Genomic DNA, 23,310 nt, shown 5'->3' with positions numbered 1-23,310 from the left:
AGTAATAGGTCTACTCTTTTCTAATAAAGAAAAGACATCCATTTTAATGAAATCAAAACCACTCATGCTTAAATTTCATAGTAGAACATGATTTCTGTCACTAAATATTAGCATAGGCCTTCACAATGCCATAATAGACATTGCATTTGCCATTTTTAGAGAAAAACTCTGTCACTAAAAATGGACCAAACTGCAAATGTCAAAAAGTTAGGCACTTTGGACCTAAGTTAATTAGGTATGCAGATCCATGTTTCTACTGTGAACAAATATACCAAAATACTAGGTGATCATAAATTAAGCTGAGCAAAATGTAGCTGATGAGATTAATAAAAAGATCAACTAAGTCTTGATCACCATTAATCGAAACGCGTCCTACGATAGCTTTCTATAAGTTTCTCAAAAATAGAGAAACTCAAGTGTCTTTTATTCCTATACGGAATTAATGGCCATTCTTCACAACCACTCATATTACAATCTCTATACGCATTTTTTGCAAAGCAAAAACATAGCTTCTTTTTACCTAAAACGTAGCAATTAATTTGCATAAAGGTAAAATATATAGCTATACCCATCTATTCTCTTAAAATATAGGCCTACCGATATCTGAACATTAGATTGCGTAACTCTATCACCCCCCTTACGACCATTAATTTGATGCTAATGCTGTTACGTAATCATGTGTGTGATATAATTTTTACACGTGTGTTGTTTGAAAGCCAAAGGTACAGTGTTTATGTGATCATTGAGCAATGCCATGAAAACAATCCATACATGGCGTCACAAGTCAACTCTTATTACATACTGACCGACCCTCATAATAGACAGAGATTCGATCCAATACTAGAAAAATACGTGAAGCCACGTGGATCAGGAGATGGGGCGACAAAACAATGAATCGAGACACAAGGATGTATTATCTGGATCACGCCCTTGACTCGCTGCTCAATCAATCACCAACCTGTGGGAATGAGACTACAAAGTTCCACGGTGGGAAGTGCAGTGAGCACGGACATCTGTGATCAAGATGGCATAACCAGTCATCGAAAACTCAGAAAGTGAGTAAAACATTGGATTTATCTTTGCAAAAGTCACCAATTGTATGAAACAATCCTATAAATAAAACTCTTTAATCTTACACATAATGTTTTCAAACGTACAGGTATATTGTCCTATAAATCACCAATAAAGGCTCATTCTTTAGATTATAAAATTATAAATTCATAATGTTATCATTGGTTATGGTGAAACTTAAGCTCAAATTCGGAAGAACGGGAAATCTGAAAAATTGGCTTAAAGAGATTATACAAAATTGGAAAAATAAATTATTTACACTCAACGAGTATTGTTAGTACGTTAGTAGAAGGTGATATACATAAATACATGAAGTAATAATATCTGCATAATACATGAAGCAATAACATCTGTTTAATACATTGACAAATAATATTCGCATTTTCAGCAAACCTTCCCTTCACCAATCGCAATGTATCTGTCAAGGTAACATTTCAAGGGATAATTATCAGATATATATTTTTGTACATATTTTTCCTAATTGTTCCACCAAGGAAACATACATGGGTTATTGTAATCATAGTACACCAAATTTATTTAATTGGATATTCATATCCAAAAAACATCGAATTACTAGCTTTACTTGCAAGAGAATAAAATGTAATTGTGTACGAATTTTCAGCAAAATACATGTTCCCAAATTGCCAAATTTCATTGAACTTTGATGAGTTTCTTTTGTGTTCTAATATAGCGGATCACTGATTGTTTGGGAAATGTGATTCAGAATAATATATTTGATGCATTATTAATAACTCTGCATGGTAAGATCAAACAATATAATATGTTTTATGCCTAATATTAAGGCAATCACAACAAGGTGTCAAAACCGTGAAATTACTTTCAAGTCTTTAACGTTACCAGAAAAGACGTTAAATACATCTTTCTGTTAACTGTTAATTACTATTTCCAAATCTCAAAAACCAGCGGGCCTATTTACGCTGGCGAAGTTACGTAATTAATCGGATTAATTACCATAGCAATAGATGAAAACAATTTTGAACATATCGACCTGCACTACAAGCAGGTTACACTCATCACCTGTTTATGTCTGCAATCATAGATTGAATACAATACTGGTATTTTCAAAGATACTAATCTTACAGGTGCAAGTAATCAGCATGATATGGTTCAATGAAGAGGTACCGCGTGAACGTATCAGTACAGCGCGGTATATTCAAAGATTGTTTTCACCTATTGCTATGGTAGTTAATCCGATTATTACGTAACTTCGCCAGCGTATAGAAACCCGTACTTTACGAGACTGGAGCTTCGTGATTAGGCGGGTAGAAAATCGAACCTATAAGCGGTCACTTAATCTTATCTCCTCCCCACAAAAATGCCCGTAGTTGCTAAGGCTTAAATACGAGAAATAAATTGCCGTCCTCCCTGTAGAGGAGGGTGGACATTTTCCTTTACGAGGGAGGATGGCAATTTATTTTTTGTATTTTCCTAGCTACTATATGCGACTGCGAGCCTGATAAAACATGTGTCTATTTTATTTAATTTCCGTCGATCATTGCTTCCGCTGCGACTCGTCAATATTTATCGTCAATCTAAATAAACTTGACCCTGGCTCCACTTCTTCTGCTGATATGTTAATACCTTTTGATATGAATGGTAAACATTTGCACTTGAAAACTCAGATAAATTGGAGAACAAACTAAGAAAGTAATGACAAAATAGTGTCATTTAAATAGTAATTGGGCCAATTTTATCATGAAATTTATACTTTCATCAAAGCTTTGAAGTGCTCAGAGGGAACACTGGTGGGATGAGCTTGTTGATCGGACCATCCTTCGTGAAATCCATGTTTGTGGATTTAAACACTGGTGGGGATGAATTTGTTGATCGGACCATCCTCTGTGAAATTCATGTCTATTGTGTATCTAAACACTGGTGGGATGAGCTTGTTGATCGGACCATCTTTCGTGAAATCCAGGTCTTTGGATTTAAACACTGTTAGGGATAAGGTTGTTGATCGGACCATCCTTCGTGAAATCCAAGTCTATGGATATAACCACTGCTGGGGATGAGCTTGTTGATCGGACCATTATTCCTGAAATCCATGCCTATGTCGAATTTCTCAACATCTTTGTAGCTGATTTCCATAGAGAATACAGATCTTAGAAGTCGCTTGGGGTGAGTGACTCAACGGCGTCTCAAGTGTCTATATATATGAATAATTTAAAGAAAAATATCTGAATTCACACGGTATGCATTGCACAATAACTAAGGTGTAAAAATACCAAGGGCAAGGGTGCTGGGTATGCGGCTCTAGGGGTAGATCTATTTCTAGGGTAAGTTTACCAAAAATAGGGACCGTAATGATTTTCATTAATACAGTTTCATATTATTGCCGATTTTACATTTATATAACGCAAGCTCGTAAAAAACTGCATTTTGCGTTAAACGTTCATTTCATGAAAATTATCATGAAATATATCCATGTCTACGGTATTTACATTTCTAGCGAAAAAAACCTTGCCCATTTGAGAGGCACATCATCGTATAGAGGAAACCCAGAGGAGGCTTAAGGGCATTCCTACAATGCACTATGATTGGGAAATTTGATCAATATAACCTAATCTTAAAGGCAAAGTCCCCATTGCCACACACACAAAATGGTAATTTTAAAACTGCAGTCAACAGGCAAATAGTTGAGACTTATAACTTATATTTGAATTTCTTACAGGAAACATTCATTATTGTCCCGCTGCATTAATTTTATTCATAAGTCTCAATGTTTTGAATGTTAAATAAAAGGATGCAAACACCAGATATTTGCACACAATCCCAATGCAAGGTATAGTCAACTATGCCACATGTGTACAAAGGCCAGACATACCAAGGTCAGAAACCCCATTGGGTTATGGGAATGCCTTTAAACATCCTCTGGAGGAAACCGTGAAGTGTTCGCCCTATTTTCTCTGAGTAGCCTAGTGTACAATGTAAATTGGGCAGTCATTCTTTTCCGGTAAATTACTAATTTATTGGAGGGGTATAAAAAATGTAGGGGGAGGGGACACTCCCCGATCTTCTCTACCTCATAGTGTAAGTACCCCTTCCCCTGAAGGATAAATTTACGCTAAAATCTGAAAAATCTGAAATATTTTTTTTTAACATAATTATTTTTAAAAAATGTACAAATAGCCCCTGTTCTGTAATATTCTGTAATGGGTATGATGTATGACATGAGCCGTTTAATATGCAATTGAAGTATCCTTGTTCTACACAACTCACACAATTAGGACAACAGCTATTTTTCACAAATCGTGCCAAATATGTATTTGTTTTTTATACTATAAAAGGAAAAGACTATTTTAATGTAAATGGCACGTGTATGTCCATATACCTTAGAAGATCTCATAAAACTTATTTTAAGCTCATGAAGGTTCACCAGCCCCTGTACACGCCCTTCCACACATCCTCGAGGCTAGATCTAGATGGGTGGTTGGTCGATATTATTTTCTCTAAAATGTAAGCAAAGGATGACCAACGACTTAAGTCATTGACTGAATGAATGTATTTAATAGAATCAACTGTAATAAAGAACAGCTTTGAAGGTTTACTGAAACTGGATTATCAAGAAGACAATTTAGTACCTAATTCTGACGGGTAAAGCTCAGTCTTCATCATCATCTGAATTCGAACTTGCAGGACGCGGGGACTCCATTGTGCTGTGTTCCGTTTTCTCCGTGAAGCCAGAAGCTCTACCAGATGGGCTATCCGTTTGTATCTGTCGTTGAGCGAAATGAGAATTAAAGGTAAATAAAGATGGAATATTTTTTGAAATAACGTGGTTACTCTAATCTTCAGCTTTACACAGTGGAAATACTACTTAATGATGTTTATTTTTCTTTGTTTATTGTCTTGAGGTTAACATGTGTTTGTTTATTTTGCCACCCTTGGTTTACCCTTAGCTTACTTTGATTTCACTGGCAACGTTTTCGAACTCTTTCAATGCATTAGACAGATGCACGTATTTTGTTTCCCCCTGCAGTGCATCAATGAAGGCATTGGGCCAGGCCTCCTCTTTGCAACGAAGCAAAATTGCTAGCAGTGTCTCGACAGGGTCGCTGGATTTTTCAATCTCTGCGCACTCGTGTTGCGATAGAAATTTCAGACGAGACACCAACATTTTAGGATCCATGTCCGCTTGTAGCTTTGGCCTCTGTCGATTCAGAACAGTCCTCCATCTCAATATGTTCTCAGACACCCCTAGTGTTATTAAAGAATGTTTGATTCTTTATTTATTATACTTATTATGAAAGAAAGAAAGAAAGAAAGAAAGAAAGAAAGAAAGAAAAAAAAGAAAGAAAGAAAGAAAGAAAGAAAGAAAGAAAGAAAGAAAGAAAGAAAGAAAGAAAGAAAGAAAGAAAGAAAGAAAATAAAAATAAAATTATAATGCTGCTGGTTTATTTCAATCGGATTAACCTCTCTATTAAGTCATGTTTACGGTACTGCATAACTTTTAAGTTTAATTTAAAAAGTGATGATTTCCAAATTCAGAGGCAATTGCACGCCGCTATAGCTACGCGCCATTTCCATGCAAGTATTACAGTATAGGTTGGTTTCATATCCTGGTTACACCCAGAATGTAAAAATATCAAGACAATAAAACATATGCGAGAGTCTTTAAAATCTTGGCAAACTTGAGGGTGCATTTGTTAACAATTGTAAGTAAATACAATGGCTAAATTGCAAAATCGTCCTGCTGATTCGCTCTGATAATGAGGTTACCGGAACAAAGGCATAATTTTAATGTTAAAATTGGGCAGGATGGGGTTAATATTTGTCGAAAACAGACCAAAAGGAAGATGCCGACATATCGAGTTTTGTGGCAATTATATTCCGGTATTTCTGGCCAGGTGGGCAACTTGAATATCCCTACTCGCGGTCCGTACACCTAGGTGGACAACTTGAATATCCCTGCTCGTGGTCCGTACACCTACAATCTACAATCGGTCGGTACACCTTTGGGTATATTTTTTAAAAGTCCCACAGTGCACGTTTTTGCAATCATATTCTTACCTGTGTTGGTTTCTGGATCATGGTCAGCATCTGTGTAACAATAATAAAGAAGTATTTCCTTTAAAGGTTCATATTCTAGCCGCGATGTGAAATTCCTCAAAACTAATTGCAGCAGAATCCAGACAATTATTTTTCCTCTGATGAGTGGAACAATTTGAGATAAATTACAAAATAATGGGAATACTTTTAAGATTTGGTCCCACTGTGAACCTTGACTCCTCGTGGGAACCAGAGTGGGCATAGAAAAAATGCCAATCAAATTGTTTATCATTTCAGGATTAAGGATGCAAAAAAGAATTGGTTCCAGTAATGTAGGAAAGTAAAATCCGAAACACATTGCGCCACGTACTATATTGACCAATTTAGCTCGTCATGCTCAAGATCGCGAAATTTTTGAGGAAAAAATCGAATTAATTGTTCTTGTGATCGCACCTAGAGGAGCACAAAAGGTACCCGTGACCAATGGTAGGACAATTACATCCAAGATGTTAGGTGTACACTGAGTCCGTTTTAAATTAGCATGGAATGACTAGTTTATGAATTTGGGCACCATCTTGGATTCATGTAGATTTTAGTAGTGGCTTCTAGATTTATTTTGATTATCATGCTTTTATGAACATACAAGCAACTTTGAAGTTTTTGTAGTTGTATATTAATACCATAAAAGACTCATTAACTTACTGTGTCATTTCATAATTGCTTTCAAAGGCAGCTATATATAGAGTTTTTAAGGATTTAGTGGAAGTTTAAAATTTTGGCCGCCATCTTAGATTAAAGGAAAAATTTGAGGCGTGCTTATTTTACTTCTTTCATCCAAAGTAACATTCATGCCAAGCATGGTTTTGATAGGAAAAAGTGGTAGTTTGTTCTTGGGATGGACCTGCCAAATGTTGAAAATATTTGCCACTGAATAGAGTTGTATATGTTAATAGTTAATAATGGCTTAGAATGGAATGTGGATGAAAAAAATTAATTACGATATACTTACGATATTCTGAGATTTGTTACACTGGCGGGAAAACGTTGCATATTTCTGATATTGGCTAAGTAGGTTACCCTTATAATCCGTTGCAGTTTACAACAGCTCACTTTTTAACTTATAATTCGTTAAGAATTGAGGGTTTTACACAGCACAGGTAAAGATAACCTACAATTATTGTTATATAATTGTCATACTATTAAGCTCACATTGTATGGATATATATATACCTACCAGATCCAATGCGTGCATTTATATCTCTGAGAAGACCATTCCAGTTTTTATTGAGCATTTCGTCGGTGCCTACATGATAATACATTTTTGTACCGCAGATTGCTCCCAGCCACTCTTTTGGTTTGAAGTGATCTACTTTGAGAGGGATTATAGGGACGTTGCTATTGTATGCATACTCGGCTTCTGAAATTGAAATAGAAACAAAAGGTAAGAACTATTAAATTATCCCTACATTTGCATTAATTAAACGAAACTGCTACTTTATATTCATTAGTATAACTTCACTGTGTTAATTTAACCATAATATTGCAATAATATTATACTGTGTTTATTCCAATATTAGTCGAGGAGAACCTGTTATATGAATGGTAAACGCCATTAATATTTTGCCAGCAAGATATGTTGGACGATGTACATAATTATAAATTGAACCGTTAATACATTTCAACGTTGGCTAGAATATGTCTAGAAACCCTAAATTTTACTTAGGATTTCTAGCATTATATCATTGTATTTCTCTTGTTCAAAGTATGTTGACCTGTCGGATTATTCAGATTTGTGGACAGTTCATTAAAGTGGAACTGGGCAATTCCAAGCACCACCATTCCGCAACGCGAAGTTTGCACATGAATTCTTTTTAATGCATCAGCCAACTGGGCAATTCCAAGCACCACCATTCCGCAACGCGAAGTTTGCACATGAATTCTTTTTAATGCAGCAGCCAATTAAGTAGGTGAATAGTATAATGGAAACTATTTTTGGTAAGTGAAAGATTAAAGTAGGAGAAACATTCCCAAATGACCCTAATTTAATTGCATATGCAAACTTCGCGTTGCGGAATGATGCTTGGAATTGCCCAACTATTCAAATTATCTTGACCTGTCCAAATTATCTACATCATGTGGTTACCGTCCATATTACCAGTTAATATATTTCGAATGGATTCAATGGATACATCACTGTACATGGACGCAGTCGCAGTAGCCTGTCAAATATGTTCATACTTAGGGCTCGCTGCATACTCTTTATTCGACGTAGAATGTGCGATGCAACATCTCTTATTTATTTAATCTATTCCAAGTCATGTTTAACTTCTAACAAATGTTTGATGACGTGAAGTTGATAATATATTTCCACAAGACATAAACATCAATTTTGAGTGTAATATGGTTCTGATTCCAGAAATGTCCATTTCATCATTGTATTTTTCTTTATATTCTTAAGGATAAAGTGAAATATTCATCACACCTGTTTTGCAATTTTTGCTGTTTTGGTACTTCTGTGTTACACATGCAAGAACGACATCAGCATTATCCACCGCTTTGCCCATGCTTTCGAGAATACTCCCTTCTGTAACAAGAAACACACACATCGCACACAACCGAATTAACTTTTACATGTATATGATAGCTTATAATTCTAATAACAGACCTTCAATAATACTACGGTATTTACATATTAATATCAGTTGGTCGTTAAAACAAGTGATTGGTAGCACAAATGTCGTCATGTGAACAACTGGAGGTCAGAGGTTATACACAGGTCATTATGGCACAAAACGTTTTTTTTTTTCTATAAGTTACTTCTTCATTTCGCCCATACATGGATCCTACGTTATCATGCACGCAGTATTGAGTCCCATTTTTAGAGTCCGTATAGGCCTTATAAGCTATATACAGTGCGTATCAAAATAAAGTATAGTTTGAAAAATGCCACAAGATTAAAAGAAAATGAGGCATTTGTTCTAGCTGAATCAACATCTTGTCCTCCGACAACTGTAAAATCACTGGCGTATGACCACTAATAAAGACTAGATTCAGAGCTATTTTTGAGATCCAAGTAAAAACGCAGTTACACAAAGTCAATTAAAATCAAATCAACATGAAAATCACCACTTTCTTTACAAATGGTGGTCATGTGGAAGACCACAATTCCTCTGTATGCAGATTTCGTCTCTCCTCAACATGATAATCACGTCTGATGAGAAGCCTGTCCTGCCTGAGGATGTCAACTTGTGCAATTATGCACAAATACATCAGCTATTCCCAGTATCCATAGGGTGAACACAAAATCGGGGCCAAAGGTCATTAGCGAGTCATTACCGGTTAACTAAATACCTTCAAATTACCATTGCCGCAATTTACACATTACACTGATGTCACTTGCACACATATGCATCGGCTAAAGCTATTGTCTATATTATGTTGCAAACATAAGTGAAGTTCAAATGTCATTTTGGATCATTTTTGGTATGGGGTTAAATACCTATAAAATGCTGCTTCTGTCACAAATGAAATAACAAAATGATATCAATCACACATAATTGGGGTCAAATGTCATGTAAACAATTATTTCCGGTACGGGCCAATACGCTTAAAATGACTTTCTGCCACAAATTACATTGCAAAATGAGGTCTCTTGCGCATATACATTGCTGTGCATGGACCCTATACACATCATATAAAATAAGTATCCCTTCATTACGAGATAATAGCTCAGAAGGTTCAATACCTCAAATTCCCTATAACATTTTCAATGTAAACATCATTGATTTCAATCACGATTTTCTCATACATGGAACTCTCACATTGTAAAGACATTATTATCAATAAATATTGATTCCCCAAATGACTAATATTTCAACATAAGATTTTTGTTTCGTTTTAAACCCCTGAAGTGTAAAGACCACAATTTTACAGTGCGCCCTCCTTTTATGAGACTAGATATAGGTACACCGGCTGCGTGGGAAATCGATATGCAGAGGATGAATTTGGGGTGCGTTTTCATCAAAACTATAACATAATGGTAGAAAACATGTCATTTCTGCATGTTACTCTGAAATTTGCATATTTTTGGCTATACATCTTGGCATTTTCAGAGATTTTTAATCATCCTTTTCAGATGCCCTCCACAAAAATGATCCCATTGGTTTTTTCAAGCACTGCCTATCTCTACACTCTCAGAACATTGGTGAAAAAATTGTAACCAACTTGGTTAAAATGTTAACCAACCATGTATTTACAGGTGAACAGCCCAACAGTTGGTTATATTGTTAACCAACTTGGGTTGGTTAACAATATAACCACAGGTTGGTTAAAAACATTGACCAACTGCTGGTTAACATTACGGTAACCAACCAGTTGGGCAAAGCATGTTGGACAAAATATAACCAATAGTTGGTTAAACACTATGAATGGGAAGTTCATTTCATTGTTCATATTTTAACCAATTGGAGACATTTGAAGGCAGGAAATTATATTATAAACATTGTATCGGGTATAACACTTAGTTTAAGTGTGTGCGAGGCCAGACTGTGAGCAAGACTTACGATGCTTTATCGACGACAACTACCACCACAACCGGTAAAGCTTAAAAGCTTTACCGGTTGTGGTGGTAGTTTTCGTCGATAAAGCATCATAATTCTTGCTCACAGTCTCGGCCTCGCACACACTTAAACTAAGTGTTATACCCGATGAAATGATATACGTTATAATATAATTTCATACCTTCAAATGTCTCCAACAGATCTTGAAGACCCCGATCCACCGCTTTGCAGCAAGCCACTCATATCGGCCATCTTGTTTTCTGAAATGCATTTTTGCCCAACACAATGACCAATCGTAGTTCGCAAAGGAACACCATGTGACCATGGTTGGGCAAAACCATACTTTGCCCAACTTTATTGGCGGGAAAAGGATGTTTTTTACCCAGGTTTGTGTAAATACCATATTGACAGGTTTGACCAACCATGTATTAAACTGTATTTTGCCCAACTTAAAGAATCTTAACCATTGTTGGGCATTTTTTAACCAACTGTTTTCTGCCCATTCATTTTTTATCCAATGTTCTGAAAGTGTAATTAGTGGTATTTAATCAAAATCTACGCATCAAAATCAAAATAAAACCCATGTTTGTTCTTAAAATGTTGATGCCCTCATTTGTCTTAATAGCCCATAATTTGTTGCTATGGTTATTTTTTGGGTGAAAAAGGTGCCTGCCTATTCAAAGGCTGCACCTAAACTCGTTGAAAATGTGAGCTTGTTGGTCACCGCGGGTTATCCTTGACCGTTATGTAGAGAATGTAATGGTCCACTGATTTACTGGATAAATACTCTACACCACGAAATGCGAATTTAGATAAGCAACAAGATGATTAACATAGGATATGATTTAAAAAAAAATATGACTGGGAGCCATAAAAAACACTCACAAGCTATGGTGACGTTTTGAAGTATGGGCTATTTTTAAATTCTGTACTTTTGTTCAACCTACATATTCTTCTTCTTTTCTCTTTGACATTATCGTCGGCTTTTATCTTCTTACTCTTCAATATCATTTGATTTTAGCTAGGAATGCTAGGAAATAGCGACGTTAGTGCTGCCGTATGTTATATAAAGATATAAGCCTATATTTAAGGGATGCGATCAAGCAAAATGAGTCGGATGTCGGGAATATTGATTTTTAAAAATATACAATAATAACATTCAACTTTCTTTGTATTTTATTGTTCTAAGCAACACTAAAATGACCATAACTTTCGAACCGTAAGTCTAATTATGATGGGGTCTTCAGCAAAATAACGCTCGGAGAATAGCTCATTGCATTGTTATCGACATCAGACTCATTTTGCTTGATTGCATCACCAAGGTTCGTGGGAAATGTGTTTCCATTTAATATGGGAAAGGCATGGAAATCACAACCTTACCAATATTCTGAATATCTAACCATACTTGGAAGCCTTCATGTTGAAGTTTATCTTTCAACGTTATCATCCTTTCCTGGGTGTCCCATTGGTAGCTTATCATCACATGACGACCTGAAATAACAAAAGAGCCACATATTAATTGTTAATCATTGATTTATTTGAATGACCCACAAAGGTTTGCCAATTACGCCGTAGACTTGCATGTCATGTACAAATTGTGCAATGATCCCCACTGAGCTTTCCCACTTCATGGTTCGATGTCGTTGTAATAAAGCGAGTGGTATGAAGGGACACTATTTTTCCCAGTTTTAACCATTTACCTTAATAGTAATACAATGATATTGCAGTTTTATGGCTAATGAGTGAATGTTCTTAGTCATCCAGTAGTTTCAAACAGAGTTTTGGAATTAAATCTAATACTGGAACTTACTTTTTGCAACTATTGCGACGTTGCGTCTGGAACTCCGCTTCAATTTATCTCATGCATGGGACCGGGCCATCGGGTCGATACCTAGCCGTCTATCACGTGACCAGTCCAACGGGTCAGTTGCCTGATGAAGTCTGGTGGTTCCAGACGCAACGTCGCAACAGTTGCAAAAAGTAAGTTCCAGTATTAGATTTAATTCCAAAACTCTTTTATGGCTAATGTTTTACCACTCTCGAGATAAATCATACATATGAGGTGGAAATAACACGCTTTGTAATCAAGCCTTTGGATCTCCTTCACATAGTGATAGAACCCAAACCATTTCACTTGTGTTTCTATCTTATTTGCCTCAATATTTGCCCCGGATATTTGCGTGCAAACACGGCTAGGCTACAGTACCCCGACCCGCCTTAAAGGTTCACGACGCCACGTGCGTAACTTTCCAATTGTATAAGGAATCGGATATTAACGTTTGCACACTATTTTATGTGGGAGCTGGGAGTACACCAGACCTATCAAATTGCATTCTGAATACGCGGAATGTCCTCCTGGTTATATCAAATCATTTTGATTTTTTGAAATTGTGGATATAATATAAATTCTTTACAGTGTATAATGCATATCATGTTTCATGACCTTACCATGCTTTCCTGGGACACCCTCGTTATCTTCCTCTTTGCTGTCAGCTGTAGGCCTATGTTCAACGTCTAAAAGAGAAAGGAAACCACCCACTGTTAAAGTGAACCCTAATCACAATTTTTAGATACAGAGCAGTTGAGCTGAATTACTCATTGTGCCCATCCGTTCATTATTTCGTTGGTAACAAACGCCCTGTAATTCATCGCACAAAACGCAACGCGAGATGTGTCAGATATATGCAGCTATTACATCTGGGCGTGGGCCGTTTGGGGGTATATTTTATTCATAGACATCACATATAAATATTATAGGCCTATTAATATTATATCTGGGTGAATGGCGGCTTGGTGTTTTGCATTTTGTCAAAATTATTTTTACTGAAAAATTACGAACATTGCACTTTCCTTTCCATTACAGACATGTTGTAAAGTATTATAAAGCTTATTTGTGAATAGTCAAATATATTTAAGAAACTATTTCTGCTGAAGACCCCGGGTTGGCATATAACTTGTATTTTAGCTCATAAGGGTCACTAATTCGTTACAATATGTCGCCATCTTTATATTTATAGACAACTTGGCTTATTGTGGTCATCTAGTAGACTTTCTTACCATTCCTATATGTTTTCCTAACAACAGTTTGTCTTTAAAAATTATTTGTACTGAAAAATGACGAACATTGTACTTTTCTTTCCATTACAGACATATTGTAAAATATTATACAGCTCATTTGTGAATAGTCCAATATATTTCAGAAACTATTTCTGCTTATGACCCCGGGTTGATATTGTATTTTAGCTCCTATTAAGGTCACTTATTCGTTACAATTTGTCGCCATCTTTATATTTACAGACGACATGGCTTGTTGAGGTCATCTAGTAGACTTTCTTACCACTCGTGTATGTTTTCCTAGCAACAGTTCGTCTTTTAAAATTGAACTTCGACGTAATCGGGGCGAAAATTCTTGCCACGTTTTTTTTTTTTTTTCGGGGGGGGGGGTCCAGTTTGTTTTTCAGAACGTGTGGTTCAGCCGTGTCTAAGACCTTTAGGAATAATGAAATGGGGCACTAGCTTAATTGCCTTCTCTTCATTTTGGGTGGAGCTGGGCAAATCGATCCATGTTCCGATTTGGTGTAATTTGGCAAACATTAAAAAGTAATGTAAACCAGACGACGATATCCTTCCGTCCAAATGGAAATTGTGTCCATATCTGGGAGCCCATTCATTCGTACGCTACTATTAGCAGAGTCGAGTAGCCAAGTTGCATCCTCGACGCAAGATCGCAGCAGTTGAAGGAAGTTTCTGATTATAAGAGATGACGGTGATGATTTACTATTATACACCCTGTAAATCCCTATGTACATGACATTATTTTTCTTACGTTTTCCTTAAGACGCTGGCAGAATTGGCAGTGATTTAACGCAATTCATTACAATGTTTAATGTATTACACGATCTTACCTTGCTTCTTGGAGCCATCCTCTTTATCTTCCTCTTTGTTTTCAGCTGTATTTATATTAACATATAAAAAACAAAATCAAACTATAAACCCGTTTTTAAAGTATATCGTACTGGTATCGAATATGTCATATTTGTGCGCCCATTCTTTATATCCCGAAAATTAGCTGCGCAGCCATTCCAAGTTGCACCAATGGCCCATGATCGCAGTAGTTGGAGTAAGCTTGTGACTCGAGGCTTGTGATGATAAGGTGATGATACCCTAATATTAAATGTACGATCATTATGCCCTCTGTAAATCCCCATGCACAAGTATTTTCTCCTGTTTTCGCTGGATAAATAATAGGCAGTATCGCACAGTAATTCTTCACAGTGTATAATGCACGTCATGATCTTACCATAATTTGCTGAGCCACACCAAGTTGTATAAATGCCCCAATATCGCATTAATTGAGGAAGCTTGTGATGATGGGGTGATGGTACCGTAATATTCTACGATTATTCACCCGGTTAATTCCCAAACACATTTTTTTTTTCGTTTCCGTAAGATGCTGGAAGAATAATCATCAGTCATATCTTACGGCAATTCTTTGCAGTATACAATGTAAATCATGATCTTACCTAGCTTTTCTATGTCATCGGTTTTATCTCCATCTTCGCTTTCGGCTACAACGTGTACAACGTCTAGAAGAGAAAAACAAACCTCTGTGTAAGTGATAACCTCAGTGGTAATTGTAGTTTAAAAATGCATCGTATCCTTTCATTGACTCATTCGTTAGTAACAAACGCACGGTAAAACGACACACAAAAAGTGAGATGTATAGTGGGTGAGATGTATGCAGCGAGCACATTTTTATAAGTACGCATATATTCGGAGGGGTGGATTTTTACTTTGGTTGGCGCAGGACAAATCATCCATGTTCCAAATTGGTAAACACCGAATATCAGTCTGATCAGACTCTTCCGAACATTTTGATACATGGAATTGTTCATTTGAAACGTCTATCCAACGACGCGAAAATGTCATGAGGCAGGCCCTTGTATTTAATATGTCTATATCTGCGTGCCCATCTCTTGTCACGCGAATAATACCTGGTCAGCCACCTGGCCACGCCAAGTTGCATGAATCGCAGTATTTGCAGGAAGCTTGTGAAGATGGGGGTCACCGTATGGTTTGAATATTCATTGGAGTGTGCTGGGAGATGGTGTCATCAAAATATGCTTTCCATGAGTTCCATTATGGTGCTCATAATGTAGTGAACAAGCCTAAATGGCGGTTTTAAGGAGACTGAATTTGAGGGTTTTTTTTTGGGGGGGGGGGGTAAATGTATGACTTCCTGAACATTGTTCTCATATAATCAAATTTATTGAATTTTGAGGTCATAATTATGTACTGAACCTAAATACCAACAAGTGTTGATCAGAACTGAAATGCACTTGTAATGTACCAAATTTTAATGTAGGATGAGCTTTTGAAAAAACGGCTCATAAAAGTGATACGTACTCAGAAAGTTTGAAAGGCGCCCTGGGGCCAAGTGTTATAAACTTACTGTACACACATAAACAGCATGAGTTCATTGGACAAATAGTACAATAATTTTTGTACCGTAAGTTTCTAACATTTGACCCCAGTGGGGACATTATAATATTATAAGCTCCGCTTCGCTCATTTGCAAAAAATGGTACATTGCAACTGTATTTCAGCTCTAACGAATGCCAATGGCTGACAAAGTTTAGGAAATATCACCTTAAATCCCAATACATTTGATAATAACAGAACAATGATGAATGAAGTCCGAAATATTGTGTCCCCCAAAAAGCTCAAATTCAAAAAAAGGAAATGATGCAAGAAATTCCAGGAACCTAGTTGTTTGTAATAAAAGCTCCAAATGTACCATGTTAATTTCTTCGTGCGCCATAACAACTATCCTCAAATTCTCAAATTAATGAAAACTGCATATTTATGTTCTGAAGACACAAAAATAGAAACTGTTTTACCAAATTTTAAGAATTAGTATCTCATTACTATTTGTATACTTCCAAAATTCGTTCAAATGTTAAACTAACATTTTGATAACGATGGCGTTTCCGAAACAAAATATGTTTTACCTTGTTTTCCCTCAGTGTGGTCAGAAGCCCCGTCAGATTGGCTGTCCGCTTCTGTCTGTAATAGATCAAACAGAACTTGTTCAATATAGGATTTACTGGCGGAATATCTTGGCCATAACGTAATATATCATTGCTTTAATTTGCAGCAATAAGACCACTGAGATATTTATATATGTGACGTGTCATGTCAAAATGAGACACTTTTGGGCAGGATCGTAAATGGAGAAATAGCCAAAAATATGCCCGAGGTAATTTTTTCACAATTTCGGTTTGTTGCGAATTTGTGATGTTAATAATGTTTTAAATATTGTCTGATATTTTCAGACTGGAATATAACTGACATCTTGTATTTTTTGAGACATTTTTCAAGGTAATTCCTACTCTCAACATTGTCAATATCCAATTTTATGATGCCATAACTTACGAACTCAATATCTTCGCTTAGGAATGTCCGATTTCATTGGAGAAAACGGTGTTGTGGGGCAAAATACCCATATATTTAAGATATGTAAAAACCTCAAATTTGATAACCTGCCCAAAAGTGTCTCCTTTTGACATGACACGTCAAATATTCTACGCTAATTTAGTACTGTTGTCTTGAGTTTTGCATTTTTATTGCCTTTGTTTATGTTTAACCTTTTGCCGCCTTTTATTTGGCTTCAGCTTACTTTGTTTTCACTAGCAACTTTTTCGAAGTCTTCTGTTAGTGCCTTAGCCAGATGAAGATGTTTTGTTTCATCCCGCAGTGCACCGATGAATGTATTGGGCCAGGTTTCGTCTTCGCAGTGAAGCAACAATTGTAACAGTCTTTTGACTTTCTGTGTTCTTGGGTCGCTTGATTCTTCAATCTCTGTGCACATAGCAGGTGCTAGGCATTGTAGGCGCGACGCCAATATTCTAGGATCCATGTAGGCTTTCAATACTTCCCATTGGCGCTTCAGAACCACCCTCCATCTCACGATGTCTTCAGACACGCCTATTAAAGTGATGAATTTAGTTCAGTGTAAGTCTGAAATCACCATGCAATATGCAGATTATTGGGACAATGTTTGTTTATTTATTTATTTATTTATTTATTTATTTATTTATTTATTTAAATAGGCTAGAAAGCCTAAACAAACAAAAAGTGAAAACACTACAATAAAAAATACAAAAAAATACAAACAAAAAAAATACAAAAAGGTGCCAAGGCAATATGAGAATTTGATGTAAGCCCGACACATAATAACAAAAGAAAGAAAGACATCAGGAAAGAGCAGCACCTGACATGGATTAAACAAGCATGATTATTGATATTGCTCATGGCCAATATGAACTGATATCCCTCCAGAGTCGTATAAAAATTCTCACACTAATATGAATGATTCATGTAACCACTTACCAGGTTCAAATGTCTCATTGCCGGAACCACCGTTTGAATGCTGCAAATATAACAATTGAGATGATCAGTGACGATGGTAAACGGGTTAAAATCGCAGTGACCGATCAGTAGATCACTGCCGATTTCTTTATTACGTGATGTAGTATAATGTAATTAGGCATACATATATCATCAATGTAATGCATATTATGCATTCTGCTGGTCGGTATTATGGCGAGTATACAGTAATAACATCTATTTTGCAACCGCACTCTATTATATCATGTATAAGATTTACACGTATAGTAAATGAAATAAGGTAATTATCAATGACTTTTTCTATACCACAGAGAATACATTAAGTGTATTCATACCTTTGTTTGACATTTTTGCATCAGCTCCTCTACGGCTATCAAGGCATCCTCATTGGTTACAAGACTTAGCCGACTCAGCAATTTGTGCAGCATGCCGATCGTCATCTTCATTTTGTTCTTTTTGCACCAGATCTTGATTATGTTGATGGTTGGCTGTTCCTTTAGATCAACTTCGTCCGGTTCGATCTTCAGTGCCTTACCGACTGCCCTGTAGTCTTCTTCCCATTCCTCGTTGATTCTGTCTAGTCGTCTGAAACATCTTGTGACTACATCCATTGGAAGCCACTCATATCCACATTCTGCTCCAAATTCTTGTAAGAACATCTCATCGTATCCTGGAAACAATATCTTGGTCACCTCTTCTTGCTTTCCATATTGATGCAAGGGGCTATTCACCCTTTCTGCTTGTACAAGATTGTCCCTGGTATAGGTCAAGACATCGTCAAGATTCCTGCTTGTCTTCAGCGAGTCTTGGCTGATGAAGTTTACTTTAAAGCTAGTACCTGGTGATTTCTCCGTAACTTCTGATTGGATAAGATCAACAGCTTTCTCAAGACTGGTGCTACATGCCTCGATGTCATCTTTGTCAGAACACATGGCAGCGATGTTGATGGCGCGTTTAATCTTCGTCATCTGGACCAGGACTTTTACAGCACCATCTTCATAGATCACAGCCGAACGAGAAACTCTCGGGTATTTGTTCTCGTCGAGAAGTTTTTTCTGCACAGAGGGATACACATTGGGGTTAAAAATGTCGATATCAGCTACGCATTCTATGCTTTTTCCTCTCACATAAGTATTTTCTGCTTCCCAAACAATCTCTGGTGCGTCCGTTGGAAGTTTTCCTGGCCATAGGTACATGTTGTCCTTCGTCTTGTGAACCAGGTCCATATGACCTAAAAGGCCAAGAAGTTGCGAGGTATCTATTTCATCAGTGAAGAAAGCGGAGAGCTCTTCCAGTGAGTATTGTGTCTTGTTTGGAAGAACTGGGAACTGTGTTTCAAATTCCTGTCCGGCAAAGGCAGCTCCGATGACATTTGTTGTAAACCAATGAGTATCAAGGATAACCTGATCTTCATTCTCTACAAATTCAGCCCAATAAACCTGTAAATACAAAACAATACTATACAGTAAGCCAAATAATTAAGGTACCAGTTACGTTCACCCGCTGTACGTATATCCTCAACAAAGGCAGATATGTCATAATTGAAACCAACAGCCAATAGCTGCATCTTTTAGCTCGAATTTAAGTGTGAATATAGATAAGGACCACACAGTCGACGGAAGAAGGGGGTCAGCAAAATTCACTCATATTAGGTCTGTGACATTCTTATCATAAACTCATTCTCCCAGTGCAGTAAAAAAATCAAAGTGTTTTTACTTTAAGAAAAAAGCTAAATTAAAAAATATGCATATTTCACAATATGACATATCGCCATTCCTTTCTTCTTCCAGATTTCGTACTAACATTGTAAAATAAGATTGTCAATAGAGTTATCTTGATAATATCTGAAATATGAAATGTCAGTGTTTCTAATTTTGGGAAAAAAGTGTGATGCCTTTTCCCTAAAACGTGATAAAACGTGATTTTTTGGTCCAAAAGGGATAAATTTGGATGCTCATTTTTGTGGTTGGACAGCGACTTCATGGGTACAATCAACACACTTTGGCCCCACATAAGCAAAAATAAAAACATTGTGTTCTGGCTTGCTGATGCTAGAAACACTACAGCAATGTTTGCATTGTTTACAAACTCAATGTTCCCTTTAGTGTGTATATAGACAAGGACTATATGGTCGAGGGAAGAAGGGGGTCAGCAAAATTCACTCATATTAAGTCTATCACATTCCTATGATGAACTTATTCTCCCAATGCAGTAAAACAATCACAGTGTTTCTAGTTTAAGAAAAAAGCTTGATTAAAAATATGCATAGTTTACCAATTTTGTCCCGCTTACTAATACACGTTTCTTAACATAAATTATGGGTCTCACATTCCTTTCTTCTTTCAAATTTCGTACTATGAGATTGTCAATAGAGTTATCTTGATAATATCTGTGAAATATCAGTATTTCAAATTATGGAAAAAAAAAAACTGAGTTTCCCTAAAACGTGATTTTTTCGGCCCAAAAAGGATAAATTTGGATGCTCATTTTTTTGGTTGGACATCAACTTCAAAGGAACCTTTTATTATAGGAAGGTTAGGAAGGTTTTTTATTTCAAACTCTAATGGTGACCCACAGGTCAAATTGCTAGAATTGTACATTAAACACACCTAAACAGACACAATGCAACTTGCAGGCAGCAGCTTAATCAGCGCCAATATTGCAACATTGAAACAAACAACTATACAAACATCCAATCCAACCCAACCACATCCCCCAAGTAGGCAATGAAGATAAAGTGCCTTGCCCAAGGACACAACACGTTGGCTCGAACTCACAACCTATGCATTATGAGTCGGGCGCCTTATCCACTCGGCCACACGTGCTCCACAAATAGGTACAATTTTATAGGTACAATAAACACAATTTGCACCCACATAAGCAAAAAATAGAAACACTGTGTTATTGGCTTGCTGATGCTAGAAACACTACAACAACTTGAATGTTTGTATTGTTTATAAGCTCAATATTCCCTTTTAACGGGCATTGAAGGCTCCTCATGGGAATAGATTTTTTTCAAGAACTTCAGTAAACATAAGCTTAGGAATAGAGATGGAGTTGGAGAATTGCTCCGCCCCTATAATGATTTTAGTCAGGCTTCGGTTTTTGCCGTTTTTGTCAGTTATTTAAACCAGCAAAAATGGCAAACTTAAATAAAGTCCGTCAAATATTAAAAAGTAACACAGAAAGCTCATAAACAGTAACACACAACTTAAACTAATGAATCATCAAACATATTTTTTGTCTCGCCAAGTCCTTTAAAAGCAAAACATTTCGAATTTGATATAACACTTTCAGGTAAGTGCCGGCACTACGAGAACAATGAAAAGCCATGCCTTTAATTTCTTAATATGTCACGTATAATGACAAAATCTGGCCTTATTACACTCAGGAAATAATTTTTGTTACTTAATAATTCGTTTTGAGATGAAAACAGTAAAGTATTTATCACTTTTTTAGTTTGTCATTTTTGCGGCAAAAAATGTTTTTTGCCAAGCGGAAAAAACCGTGGATAAGACCATGTTTTTTTTCACCTGCGGCAAAAACCTGCGAACCCTGATTTTGCTGAAGACAAAACACCTTCCCCCACCTGTTAAATGCAATTTGAAGGGATAATCCAGTTGCAAATCAATTAATGGTTTTCTTTCATTGTTTTGTTTAAAGATTATTACCTTGAAAAACATCCCAGGACCCTCCCTTACCATGACAGACAATTTCCCCACCCATTAGATACATATAGTCCATTGAAATTGTGAAAACACAAATCGTCACCTTAATTTTGGTCTGTCACACAAATCGTCACAATTATCACTAAACACAAGGTTGAAATGATGGCTACCAGAGGTTTTTTTTTTGTCTTTGCCCTTCAGATGCGCCACTGAACATGTAAAATACCTACACCCCCCCATACAAAGACCATGTACATGTAGATTAAGAAGATATATAACTTGACAATGTATATCAAATCAGAAATGCAATCCTGACATTTTTGCAATCTTCACCGGAAAAGAGCATTTCGTATTAAAGACCGCCTGGCGCCTCCACCCAGGCTAATTCATTTAATTGAATCCCTAAGATTAAAAATTCAGAATACCTAAACGTATTCAGGCTTGTCATATTTAGGCCATATACAGTACAATAATTACTAATTTTGAACAAAATAAAAAACAAATCAAAAACAACATGCAAATAAGCTGGCGCAAATATTAACCTAAAGGTGCATATAATGGGCTGACTCCACCCTGACATTGTTTTAGTTGAGCCGCTATAACGTTTGAAGTATTTGTGCTATATTAAAAGTTAAGGTTTCAATTTAAAGCACTTACTAATAGCATTAAGTTGACATATAATTTACCTATGTAGGTATAGTAATTAAACAATTCAACATTTTTGCAAAACATTATGTGCAAATGTCCGGGCCCAAATCACAACGCATGGCCACAAACAAACACAAGTATGCACATCTAGATTCCAACTCAAGTTTTTTTCAAAGATGTAAATGTAATTAACTTCACTCGAGAATCATCATTTCCTCTCTTCATGGCCTTATAGGGTCAGCTTATGTTGTACTAGTGTTAAAATATCCAAGTAATCTGAATTAGTTCATTCGGTATAATTTATTGTAGAAGTATTATTTCCATCTGGAAACACTGTTAAGTTAAATATTAAAACACATTTTTTTAAAAGATGTAATTAATTTACCCGAGAATCATCATTTCCTCCTTTCATGGCTCTTGTAGGGTCAGCTTATGTTGTACTGACTAGTGTCATATTAGCCAAGCAGCCTGAATTAGAAGTATTATTTCAATATAGAACACTGTAATTTTAAGCTATTTTAGATATTAAAACACATTGAGTAAATGTTTCTTGTAAAATAAACTTGACTTTTATTTGAATTATAATATTTGAATATTATTATTTAAATTTGAATGCAATCCACTATTCTGGTTTAAACCATTTTGAATGTTATTATACCAGTAGACCTAATTACTTTTGACTTTAAAGTGCTTTTAAACTAGAAACACTAATCAACAAACTTTGTTTGTTGTTGAATATGTTGAAATAGATCCAATCTTCATTCATGAAAGCTTTATAATATTGTTGACAAAATCCGGATGATCCTGTATAAATAAGACTTGGATATCTTGAAATGTTTTATGATTTTTGACGCAGTATTTTTATAACAAAAAAAAAAAAAACACAACGATTTTATTTTACAACCGCGTGGGGGGCTATGCCTGTTTGTTATAACCAGGATACA

At 36.1% G+C, this 23,310-nt stretch overlaps 1 protein-coding gene across 1 annotated transcript in view; it reads right to left on the bottom strand.

The window, feature by feature from the left end:
- Nucleotides 1-2,098: 2,098 nt before the first annotated feature.
- Nucleotides 2,099-23,310, bottom strand: part of LOC140143549 (uncharacterized) — a 71,867-nt gene continuing 50,655 nt past the window's right edge. The window contains exons 10-23 of the mRNA XM_072165373.1: nucleotides 18,386-19,489; nucleotides 18,033-18,072; nucleotides 17,320-17,627; nucleotides 16,652-16,706; nucleotides 15,164-15,226; nucleotides 14,546-14,590; nucleotides 13,089-13,154; nucleotides 12,021-12,131; nucleotides 8,564-8,665; nucleotides 7,316-7,498; nucleotides 6,103-6,132; nucleotides 4,997-5,289; nucleotides 4,674-4,807; nucleotides 2,099-3,238 (exon numbers count right to left, since the gene is read on the bottom strand). Coding sequence (XP_072021474.1) covers nucleotides 4,694-4,807; nucleotides 4,997-5,289; nucleotides 6,103-6,132; nucleotides 7,316-7,498; nucleotides 8,564-8,665; nucleotides 12,021-12,131; nucleotides 13,089-13,154; nucleotides 14,546-14,590; nucleotides 15,164-15,226; nucleotides 16,652-16,706; nucleotides 17,320-17,627; nucleotides 18,033-18,072; nucleotides 18,386-19,489 — 2,514 coding nt within the window. The 3' untranslated portion in view covers nucleotides 2,099-3,238; nucleotides 4,674-4,693. The remainder of the gene's footprint in view (nucleotides 3,239-4,673; nucleotides 4,808-4,996; nucleotides 5,290-6,102; nucleotides 6,133-7,315; nucleotides 7,499-8,563; nucleotides 8,666-12,020; nucleotides 12,132-13,088; nucleotides 13,155-14,545; nucleotides 14,591-15,163; nucleotides 15,227-16,651; nucleotides 16,707-17,319; nucleotides 17,628-18,032; nucleotides 18,073-18,385; nucleotides 19,490-23,310) is intronic.

The sequence above is a fragment of the Amphiura filiformis genome, unplaced genomic scaffold, assembly GCF_039555335.1.
Source record: "Amphiura filiformis unplaced genomic scaffold, Afil_fr2py scaffold_23, whole genome shotgun sequence".
In the NCBI taxonomy this organism is placed as follows: Eukaryota; Metazoa; Echinodermata; class Ophiuroidea; order Amphilepidida; family Amphiuridae; genus Amphiura; species Amphiura filiformis.
Note: the sequence above shows the minus strand (reverse complement) of the source record. Positions and strands in the feature narration are given on the sequence as shown.